We start from the raw sequence: 12,131 nt of genomic DNA, 5'->3' as shown, positions 1-12,131 counted from the left end.
AGAGAAGTGCAGCGAACGGCCCCGGAGGAGAGCTTTATGGCACCCAGGGGACCAGCAGACACCCGCGGCAAGGGCTGTACCCAGCAGCACTCACCCATGGCCGGAGCTTGACCCCAGTGCTGTGTCTGGCAGCGTGCAGGCAGGGTTGCCATAGCCCCTGCCCATGGCCATGAATCCTGCCCAGGCTCCATCGGGATGGGAATGGGAGGCACCAGCCATCAAATCCACACGTTTTTCCTAAGCTTCCACATTGTCAGAGGTGGCTGCTCCATGCAGCCTTCACCCGCACCTCTATGGCTGGTTCACGCATCCAGACACCTCTCTCAGGTTTGCCATGTGTACAGACAAAATCACCCACCCCTGGCGCTGACTCACAGCTCACTACAGAAGGGAGAACAAATCCCTTGTCCACGGTCCTATGTTGATGTTCCATGTATCTCCACACCAGAGCATGGGACCATGGCTGTCCCTGCCCCATGTACTGCACATCTCCAGTGGGACCGAGACCTCAGGGTCTCTCTCACAAAGCAACTCACCCGCTGTAAAGCCATAAGAGAAGGTGACACAGGCACAGAGTAGCTGATGCACTGATTGCCTTTGAAAGATCCTGAACAGTCTCTTAAACTCAGAGGTCTGTAAGGACGTCAGTAAAGATGCTTACAACAGGTACCTGAATGAAAAAGTCTCTATCTTCAGCAAAGATAGCTATTTTAGACCTTAAATGGGTACTTCAATAATAAGTGATCAAAAAAATGTATCACAGGAGGTTGTCAGCAAACCAATTGATTATGTCTGTATTGAACGCGTCATAGCTGGTTCTGTCTCTGTTCTATTATACCAGGTAATTGCTTCATTATCTTAATGCTGCAATTATTGTGGCAGCATGGCTCTTTAAATTATTTTCAGTGAATGCACCCACACCATTTCACTGACCAAAGGTGGTGTAGAACTGGTGACCTGCTTCATCCCTGCATCCTTCCAAGTGATCACCCAGCAGTGGTCTGGCTTGTTTGCCACTGCTTGAAGAAAGCTCTACAATACTGTGGCTCCTCTCACACAAAAGGCTTCACAGTTTAGCCAGTGGTGCATGGCAAGGAACCACTAACAGCTGAATTTGCATGAAAGGATCACTAGCACCGTGCCAGCATCCAGAGCATGGAGGTCCAGGTTTTGCTAGGTGCTTCTGCGGTGTGGAAGAACATCCTGAGGAGGAAGCTTGTCTCTCCAGGGCAAGGCAGAGATGCTCGCCACGGGGCTCGCTCAGGACCCACATTACCCAGTAGCACCGGTGGTTTGCAGCAGGTGAGAGTGCCTTTCAGAGGCGCCAGCCATGCCGATGTCAGAGGCTGCATAGAGGAAGTGTGGAGAGGGCCAGTGGGATGCATGCGTGGAGCAGAGCAGTGCTGCTGCCTGCCCTGGGTTGCTGCTTGTCAGGCACACAGGGCACTAGGTTGCTTCACCAGCCTGCATCGTCAAGCTTTAAAAGAGAAAGGGGAAAAAGAGGCTGATGTCATTCCAGCACCTGCAAATACTCTCTGGTTTTGCTGGGTCAGGAGCACGGTGCCTCGGACCTCAGCAGGTACAGGATGTATGTGACAAACCCCTCCCAGGTTAGCAGCAATTCCTCTTTCTTTTTGAGTAAATACTCCTAATGGTCAGATTAGTTTAATTCTCCCCCATTTCACCACTGAATACAATAAACAGGTCCCTGGTGGGTCAAAGTCAGAGGAACTCAGTTGACCCTAGATGGAATTAACTTGAGTTTGTTCCACTTGGAAAAAAACCCCAAACACCCTTGATCTGCAATGTTTTAGTCTCACTCTCATGTGGGCAATGGTCAGCCAAGGCAGAGGGTCTCTGCAGGGGCTGGGAGAGGGGCAGGCAGCAGCCCAGCCATGTCCAATGTTGGCAGGGAAATAATGAGAGCAAATCTTAGGTGGAAAATCACGAGACAAGTACATGATTTTATGGCATGTGACAAGGAGCACATTTAACCCTGAGAATACCAATGTAATCCCTGTGTGCTACAAGTCACCGAATGGTTTGGGTTGGAAGGGACCTTAAAGCTCATCCAGTTCCACCCCAAGCCATGGGCAGGGACACTTCCCACTAGAGCAGTTTGCTCACAGCTGGTTTCACGCACACCAGCCTTTAAGGCAGCCAGAAGAAAGGGCATCAAATCCCCTTAATGGCCATAGGCACCAGGGAAACTGCTCACTGGCCACTGATTTACAAAACCCTGAAAAAGCTGTTAAAGAAAATAAATGTGAGCTGTTCTGTGTCCAGACCTGAGGGGACCCTCAGAGAATGAAGCAAAATGAACTTTTGCAAATGGGAGTCCCAGCCTAAAACTTGCTGCTACAGAGAGGCTATAAACCAACAGCAGTGCGGTTTGAGATGGCAAGGGACATCATTTCTCTCACAGAATGGCTTAAAACCTGCTGTTTCCCGGGCATGTTTGTGTCATTCATCACCGAGCTCTCTGGCAGCGCTGATGTTTGAGGGGCAATCTGACTCACGGGGTTGAAGAATTCCTGCTTGTGCTCCTGACTCTTCCTTGCAGCAGCAGACCTGGAGTTTGCCCTTTATTAAAATCCTTCCGCAAGTTGTATGGGAAACGTGGTTCAAACTCAGGCAACGCAGTTGCGGAGAGCTGAGCTGCCAGAACCAAACAGCCTGTTAAACACACCTGGGGATGTTTTTATGGAAAATTAAACGTTTTGATAATTACTACAGTTTTAACATGTGCACAAGCTTTAGCAGCATGGAGGGAACGGTCGTTTTCCAGTAACAGCAAAATCTCCCTTCCTTGGGGCATTCACATCACTTCACAAGGTCTAGTCTTCAGAATAACACTGGGCTCCCTCTTTGAGAAGTCAGGTTTGTGGGTACTTTCCGCTTAGTGTGTGTATGCGCTTTCCCGGTCACCACATCATATTCTTGATTGAATATAATGCGGTTTAGTAACTTCTGAAACAAAAGAATCATAGAATGGTTAGAGTTGGAAGGGACATTAAAGATCATCCAGTTCCAAAGCCTCTGCCATGAGCAAGGACACCTCCCACTATACCAGGTTGCTCAAAGCCCCGTCCAGCCTGGCCTTAAGCACTTCCAGGGATGGGGCAGCCACAACTCTGGGCAACCTGTCCATTACACATGGACAAATTAAGCAACTCTGGAAAACACCAGTACTGGTATGCAAAGACCCATCTCCAGGTTAGCCAATGGGGAACAATATAAAGGACTTGGATAACCAAGCACAGCAAAGCAGAGCTCAAAGCTTGGGTAATTCTGTCTGCATGACCCCAACATACAGTAGGAAAGCCATCAAAGCAAGAAGCTTAGACAACCTTCATGCAAATAAACATCTCTATTCTAGCATTTTTATCTGAATGTTCCATAACACCACACATATTCAGCAGTGATGGAGAAACAACACTGAAGAAACAGCTCCTGCCAAACAGACCGCTGCCAAGTGACTATCATAGGTAAGACAGATCACTTAATAATCAAGCTTACTTTCTACCTTCACACACTGAGTGCTCAGATTGTGCACATAGGTCGAGGAACAGACAAGTTCCACATTCAGGGGTTTTCACCCAGAAATCCTATTGCTCAAGTATTTATTTGGCAATCATATGGATTAAAAGCGAGGCACTTTGATGTTTAAGGATTTTAGTTCATTTAAATCTTAAGCTAAACATAATGTGGCAGTCTCTCCATTGAATAAGATAATATTTCTATCAATTATTATTTCATAAACCCAAAAATCACTCCAAAGACATGCTGGGTCTATAAATATGCTCAGACATATTTTTCTCATTTCACTGGTATGATAAACCTTCATTTCAGCCAGTGGAAGCCCTTCAAAACAGCCTTAACTTCCTAGAAATTAGAGTTTGCAACAAATATCTCTATAAAAACCTTTTCTCAGGCAGACCTTCTGTTTCTGATCACAGAAACCGGACTGGAGGCTCTGGAGGAGAGGGATCAGTGTGCTGGGGAAGTCCTTGGGTTGTTCCAGCCCACTGCAGGCAGGGATTTGGTAGCAGAAACCACCGCTGAAGAGGAAGAACGTGAATCCTGCTGCTCCACTCGCCTCTCCTTCAGAATCTAATCTCCTGCTCTCCCCTGTGGGAGCGGTGATGGGCAGGATGGCCACGTGGGCACATTGTGACCCACCAGCACCAAACTGGCTCAGTGGAGCCTCGGGCACATCTGGTTGACGAGGATCTGTTGAAAACCCAACATCTTGATTTCGTTCAGCTGCAAGGCTGGAGTCAGGCCTTGAAAGCTCTGGTTTCATACAGGAAAAGAGCCTGCAAGAAGAAAGCTGGCTCCTTGTTTCAGGAGTGCCTCTCCCATGCCTGGGAGAGGCTGCTGCCTGTGCCCTGGCTCTGCCAGCAGCTCCAGTGTGGGGATGGCCACCTTGGGAGGCAGGGATGCTGCAGGCAGCACCAGGATGCTGTTAAACCACTCAGTGATGGCTTTATGAGCTCTTGGTGGCTCACATCCACCACCAAGGACTAGTGAGGCACTGCCACACAGCTGCTCCTTGGCTGAAGATAAGACTTGCCTGGTTTAGGAACATGGCTTCTTTATGAGCATATCTGATAATAAATCATTTCCTTCGTGGCAGATAACCCCAAAGATACTTGGGACCCAGCTGTTTGTGCCAACGACAGCTTGGCTTTGGGCTCCCACCAAAATCAAAATGGGACCAAGCCTGCAGGGGACCACCGTGACAATGGAGCTGTGGAGATGCCCTCAGATCTCCCTCAACCTCTGTAATGCTGCCTGCGCTCCAGGGTTCATCTCCAGGAGAGCACTCCATGGTCCTCTCTGTGTGTCTTCTGACACACAATGAGGTATTTTAAGGAATCTTTCCGAGGAGCAAGATGACATTTCCATAACTGTCATATCTCAGCAGCGAATGAAGCTAAAAACAATCTTCAGCTTTACAGCCATTTATAATTACTTGCGAGTCATTTGCTTTCCAGTCCTTAAGAGCATCACTGAAATAAATACCCTCCATTCAGCCGCTGTGATGAATGGCACCACATAAAACAGTCGAGAGTTTTCTGGCAGCACTAAAAGCAATATAAGTCACCAAAAAGAAGCCCAAATCCACAGTGGATACGGTGATGCTATTGCTGAAACATAAACCTCTGTTAATTACCATCAGTACAAAGCAGATGTCAGAAAAGCCCATCAGCTCCCCAGCACAGCACCCTGGTGACATTTCTGCTGGCATACTCGGGTTTCGCATCCGGCTGCTTTTATTTAAGCCCTTCATTGTGGCCTTGGGTGCTTATGGAGCGTGGCATGGTTTAGTGTTCAGTTTCTGGCCTGTCGCTCCAGCTGCTGGCACCTCTTCTGCTGAAGGTCCCGTTTTCCTCATGCAGAGCTGTCCCCACAGAGATGCTCGGTAACAGCTTATCTGCTGGGACAGTGTCCCAGCTTGTGCTCTCAAAACCAGAGACTCGAGTGGATCACTGCTTCTTTATGGAAGTTCACTTCACCCAAGGAAAACGGGACAGCCAGTTCTGTTTGAACCATAACCTAATAGCAGTATTCTTGTGTTCACCATCCTGCTGACTTGTGTTTTGAATAGCTGCTCTGTTATCATTCAGAGGATGGTGGCCAGGAGAAGACAAACCAAGGAGGATTGCGTGAAGACTTGCAGGATCACCTCATGATGGAGTCTTTCACCCATCAAAACTAGTATCCCGGAATTTATATATGATAGTGTATTTTATCTGATCATTAAATAATTGATTTAAAGCTGCCTATCCTGGAAAGTTAAGAAGTTTTCTTAGCAAATGGACTATTGCGTTACAGTGTGCTCCCTAAAGACTGTGGACAAGTAAAATGGTTAAAGAAAGTGGAAGCTGAATTATATTCTACTTATTGCAAGGAAGACACTGGATGGATTAGTTTCATTTACTACACCACGCAGCTCTTGAATGCAGGACAGAGATCCCAGCCAGGCACCCCTCACTCTTCCAGAGCAGGGGGGTCGGGATCTGCTTCCAAACTCACCTCTTTTCCGGGACCACCAGATTCTCAGAAGGCAGAGCGCCGTGTATTCCAAACGCTGCTGCTGCTGCTGCTATGCTGCTCCCAAAGACCAGCAAAGCCAGTGCTAAACCCCTTCCAAAATCCCACCTGTGCCTGTGGAGGCCTCGCTCCCTCAGCAACTTGGCTTCATTTTCACATGAGGGTCTGACACGTTTGCGGGGATGGGAGGTCTGATTTGCACTTGGTGTTACTGGTCCCCTCAAGACTTTGCTCCCCCAGTAAAGAGAGGCTGCATCTTCTGAATTCCTCCCTTCTACTCGTCCTCCCCAGTGCACAGCACCAGCAGTTCCTGCACCTTGCAGAAGGAGCAGAAGTGTTACACTTGACTCATCACTTAATTATGTGAAAACAGGTTATGAGAACAGTAGAGCCAACACAGCCTTGAGAAGGAGCTCCTGAGCCTCTGCCTATCTCAACCTCCATGCACCACTCACAGCCCAGAACACATCCCAACCCAGCTCAGCCACTGCCATAGCCCACAGTGAAGCCAATGTGACCTATAGCAGCCGAACCAAAGGAGCAGGGATTTGCTCCATCCCACCTCTGTAGATCCCCAGGGGTGACAGGCAGTGCGGATGCAGTTACAGATTTGGCACACAGCATCGTACAGCACCACAGGCACCAGCTAAACAGCCACACTGACAATGCAAGCTAGGGCAGCTGTAGATGCCAAAATCAGTATTAAAACAAGAAACACTGGAGGCTTGTATTTGCAGCAAAGAAAGAAGATGCACATAAGAAATCACAAAATCATAAACATTTTGGTTTTTATTTTAGCTGAAAACTCCTCTTTTGGGAAGGTCACCACAGATCCAAGATAGCAGGTCACTGCAAATGGCCACAGAAAGGATTATACTGAAAATATATGCAAAAGATTAAAGCACTGTTAGGAAGGTTCATGTCTCTGCACGTTCTGCCCAGGCTGACAGGAAGGGAATCTTTCATAATGCGCACCGAAGGAGGACCAAGCTCTGGCTTTCTGCTTGGAGAAAGATTTGATTGAATGAATGGAAGGGAAAAAGTCATTTCCACAGCTTATGACCTTTTATACATTAAAGTGTATAGCTTCCAAGGGCAATGCATTTTCTTGCATTCCTCAAGTGTCAGGGGACACATTCTGAAGACGTGATGACAGTCAGGACTGCACTGCTGCTCGTTGCTCTGCTCCTGCCATCCGGGAGGACGCTCGCAAGGGCTGCACCGGCCTCTGCAGCACTAAAGCACACAGTGTGTACTTCATGTTTCATGGGTTTATTCACCCTCTATATTGATTTTTCTAAGTACTTCCTAGCTCATACTTACTTAATAAATTTGACTATTTCTCGTTATTGGGTATTGAAATACATTTCTACCTCACAGCAGTAGTTACTGTCATTAACTACAAATTTAACTCTGTGAGTGGCACCTGGTTCCAAAGCTACACAAGAAGTATCTGCTCTCGATACAACATATTCATAGCTCATTCACAATACTCAAAAGGAAAGCTCACACATAGATAAGTATCACAGGATCCTAATTTTCCCTGCCAACCCAGCATCATTAGGGACCTCATGCAGTAAACGGCACCAGGCTGACCTTTAACACATTGGCCATTGAGCAATGAATCAGCTGTCAAGGGCTCCCAGCCTTACAGCCTCCTGCCTAAATCTGTAACTGCTAAATCTGTAAATCTGCTGTTTCAGATCCCGCTGCTGTGGGAAGGCTGATGGGCTGTGACAGGTCCCTGCTGCAGCAGCCAGCACTGCTCAGCACCACAAACTGAGCAGAACAGAATGGGCTCCTCCTCCAGCCTCCTCAGAGATACCCTCACACTCCTCCTCAGTGTAGAGCTCACAGTATTGCTACTGATAGAGTTTGAGGCTATTTTGGGGGTATGACAGTGGATATTATTACCACATTAAAGAAAATGAAGTGCTGCTAACTCAATTATAATTAAAACATAGAATAAAGACCTCCAAGGGATGCTCGGCAGCTGATGTAAACTGGTCTACATGAATTTCATTGACCATTACGCATACAAACATTTTTATTCTTCTCTGGTGAACTGCATAGAATTTAGATTGGTCTTGTATTAACTGCTGTGATTAAACGGCAGACCTGAAAGCAGAAGTCAAAAAGGTTCACTTCTAGTACAAATAACCCCAAACAAAACAAATCCGCTCCCCCTTTTTCCTCTGCATCCACTTACCTCAGTGGCATTATTATAGTTCGTATTGGCCTCTGATTTAGCCTGCTCTGAACAAAAATACTGCCGGGAACCATGGTTTGAGGAAGAGTATTTTTGGAAGTGCAATGTCCGGTCCCAATTACAGCTACAGCCCGAAGTCACAAGACAGACAACTCTCAATCTTATACAGACTTTGTGCTGTCTTTGCTATGTTTCTGATGGAAGGCTAAGAGCAAAGCTCCAAGGCTCAGTGAGAACATCTTTGAGCATTTTGCATTTGAGTGTTTTGCTTGCAAGTGTACACTCTTGTTCAGGGGTACTTTAATTCTCTTGCAATGCTATATTCCACTACAAAGCTCTGTCATCTTCTAAGAAAGATGAGACTTTTGAATGCTAATATTTATTTTAAAGCTATAATACTGAATGTGCAATGACCTTCCAATTCCTTTCAAATGTCATGACTTCAAACTGAAGTAGTGACACTACTAATGAGTACATTTACATGGATGTATTAAAAACAAGTGTATTCATGTGGACTCGAAGTCTGCCCCATCCCTCAGCTGCCCCATGCCTCCCCCCAGCTGAGCCAAGGAACCAGGGCATCAGCATCTGCCTGACCCCAAGCAAAACACTGTCCAGTGGTTGCTTCCAAGAGGGGAGAGCAAGCTCCTGCAGAATCAGATGTGGGGAGTGGCTGCAATATGCAAAGTCACATCCTTCAGCAGCAAAGCTGCATGTGGCACAAGAGCTCACTGAGGCTCCAGCTGGACTCCAGCACTTTATACCCAACAAGTTAAATGGCCCGCAGTGCTGTAAAGAAAACTCATCAGCACACCAGTCTGGTTATTTTAAGGCAGTCTAAATGACAGCTATGTGAAAATTCAGCATTTACTAGTTACCCAGATACACTGAAAACTGGAAAAAAAGTAAGAAGTATCTCTCAGCGTTAAGCCTTCTGAGTAGTTTTAAGCTTCATGGTGCTGCAGCACTAGCTCTTCTTCCTCTTGCTCTTGGGAAACAGTTGAACATTTTCTGGCACAGGGGGCCAACGTGACTTCCTTTTGTTAACTCTCGGACCTGTGAAAGTGCTTCTGGAAAAAGCAAAGAAAAAGGAAAACGGGGCTTTGAAGATGCAAATAACAAAGGCTGTATTAAAGTGCTGTAAGCAGTATGTGGCACACACACATGTATGCATTACTGGTGATGGTGAAGAGAAATACTGCTCTGCTGTCTTGTTCGAAGAAGGTGACAGCACACACAAGCCATGCCATCCATCCTGAGCCTGCTGGGACAGTGCGCCTCCTCCTGTCACAGTACCACTGTGGAAGAGGAAGGCGGAGCAGCAACCTCTCAAATTCCTTGTCCATAAATGAGAAGAGCCCCTGGCACTGACTAAATGATTACGTTAGATCAGAAAAGGTCGACTTGAAAGGGAGTCATCTCCAGCAGCACAGCCACCAAGGAAAAGGACAAGTGGTTTTGGTCACGGTTACCCAAGAAGGAAAGCGCTTGGGACTCCCATCTTTAAACAGGCTTTTTGCCAGATGCTCTTCTCATTTATGGACAAAGAATTTTCCATTGGAAACTCAAAGAAGTGTTTTCTTTTTAGTCATACGGTTAATTTTACAGAAAATGAAAAGTTAAACTAGCCATATTTAAATTAAGCAGCTAATTTCCATCATTCAGCCTCAGAGCTTAAAATTCCATATAGTGTTGACATGAAGGATACTGCTCATCTGTCAATAGTTATCACTAATTAAACATGCCTTATAAATGCACTCTTTTTTTGACCATTTGCAATCCGTCCTGCAAGGACTATTCATTTGGCTTAAACTGGGAATTCACAACTGAAAACAACAACAGAAAACTCCCAAATATATACCAGAAGAGATTAACAGGAACAACCCATGTTGCAGAGTTCAGTTCAGCACCATGATGGAAACAGAGTTCACCACACCCAGGAAGATCCCAGCACCTCTGGAGAGGGCAGTGTCTCCAAACACACATACCTGCAGACAGTGCACAGGCATACCCCTTGCTAACCATTATTTTGCATTATTTAAATTCAAAGCTAATGCTAATGCTGAGTTTTGCTACATCTCCGAGCACAGTGCTGCACTGCCACTGGCAGTCCCACACCAAACTAAATCACACGGGCTAACAGACGAAAGGATTCATAAATGGATACACAGATGTTTTAAGAGTGTCATGATACAAATTATTTATTTTCTTTTAAATTAAGTTTAAAGCAGCTACTTTCAACCCATAGGAGCTGCTGCTCTGTGTATCCACAATACCCAGCTCCTGTACATGGGCTGTATCTTATGTTCTAGGTCAAGAAGAATTTGCCTATCTCCATCCAGCTCTGCAGTTTAATGGCTGAGCAGGCGATAATTAACCTCAGAGGTTAGGTGATTATGAGCCTCTGGAATGATGCTGGAGAATCACGCTTTTAGGGACAGAATAAGGTATGGAAGTGATACACCAACCATCCTCTACAGCACATGGCTTTGGCCACTGATGGATGAAGGACCCTGAGCTGGATGGACAACTCATTCGATGCAGCTTTATAGCCTATTAATCGTCTTTGCTTTGCCACCCCAGGGCTTTGCCAGCTCACAAGCACACAGCAGCCTTGTAGTTCTCCAGGCCAGATGGAGCCTTTCAGGTGTGTCCGTTTGGTACCTCCTCAGCCACACGCACCAATGAATGGGGGAATGAAATTAACTCCCAATGGTCTGCAGAGCACTCCCAATAGCAAAACCAGCCAGACAAGGCAAGCTAAGGGGTTTTTCCAAAAGCTAACTGCATAATATAAAGCTAAAAACACATCAAACACTTACTGTTTCTTTCCTCTACCATTAGTTGCTGCACTTTCCCAGAGACATCACTTGGCTAGAAAGGCTGTGAAAAAGGGGTATTTCTACAAATTTGTATTGGTTTATTTGAGATCTTCTTGTCAGATACAATTCCCACAGTTTGGGAAGAACTGCACTGCTTGCTTACTATGGAATTGTTGAGGTCTAGCTTGCAGTAACCTATCTATAGGTAAACAGTAAACTGATACAAAGCAATGCTTCAGATTCAGTAAATTATTTCAAATAGGATCATATAATTACTATACAGAAAGTGCTGTGAGGCAGGAAGCATACCACAGTGAGCACAGCAGGCAGGCCAGGCAGGAATTGTGCTGGTGTGTGCCATGGCAGTGGATGGGAGCCCATCCACTAAAAACCTAAAACCCTGATGGTTTTGCATGGAATCTTCTGAAGCTGAGAGTGAAAATCAAAGTTGCATTTGTCCGTACTGCAGATATGTTCGCTTTGGCACAGTACATTCTCTTAGATGAGTATTCTCCCCCTCTAGTAAAGAAAAAACAAAACTTAATTACTTATTTAAATCCAGAGGATGTTATCTCAAAGTATTTCCAAATGTCCTTGCATCCTTATGATGGCAAAATAAACTCTTGTAGCAGCCTTCATCTCATAGCAAATATCCCACTGACAAAATAATTACATTTATTGGAGTTTAAAGTGCTTGAGGAAAACTGATCTTTGTTTTTACTTCCATAAGTACTTTTGCAATCCTGCCTCTATTTATTGGCATTTAATCCACTTTATACATGATCCTACAGATAAATCTCTACTGCCTTTTTATTACATGCCGATTTTGTTCTATCATGAAGTATCTCACACTCTACCTCAGTTTTGCTGAATTTAGGATACGACGCAAACACTAGAAAAAAAATAACACTGAATTAAAGCAGGAATTAGTAAGTTATTTTCCATGCAAATAAAAAAAAAAAAAAAAAGAAGGAAACTGAAAAAATGGGGAAGTTAATTTCAACTTTTCGTAATCTAAAGCTTTGTAACTACCACTAAGC

At 45.5% G+C, this 12,131-nt stretch overlaps 1 protein-coding gene across 1 annotated transcript in view; it reads right to left on the bottom strand.

The window, feature by feature from the left end:
• Positions 1–6,829: 6,829 nt before the first annotated feature.
• The window catches only part of RAD18 (RAD18 E3 ubiquitin protein ligase), a 57,324-nt gene continuing 52,022 nt past the window's right edge, over positions 6,830–12,131 (bottom strand). The window contains exon 13 of the mRNA XM_065687448.1: positions 6,830–9,339. Within this exon, the coding sequence (XP_065543520.1) occupies positions 9,237–9,339 (103 nt within the window). The 3' untranslated portion in view covers positions 6,830–9,236. The remainder of the gene's footprint in view (positions 9,340–12,131) is intronic.

This window comes from Lathamus discolor, chromosome 7, assembly GCF_037157495.1.
Source record: "Lathamus discolor isolate bLatDis1 chromosome 7, bLatDis1.hap1, whole genome shotgun sequence".
In the NCBI taxonomy this organism is placed as follows: Eukaryota; Metazoa; Chordata; class Aves; order Psittaciformes; family Psittacidae; genus Lathamus; species Lathamus discolor.
The sequence above is the reverse complement of the archived record's forward strand: the minus strand, read 5'-3'. Positions and strand labels throughout refer to the sequence as shown.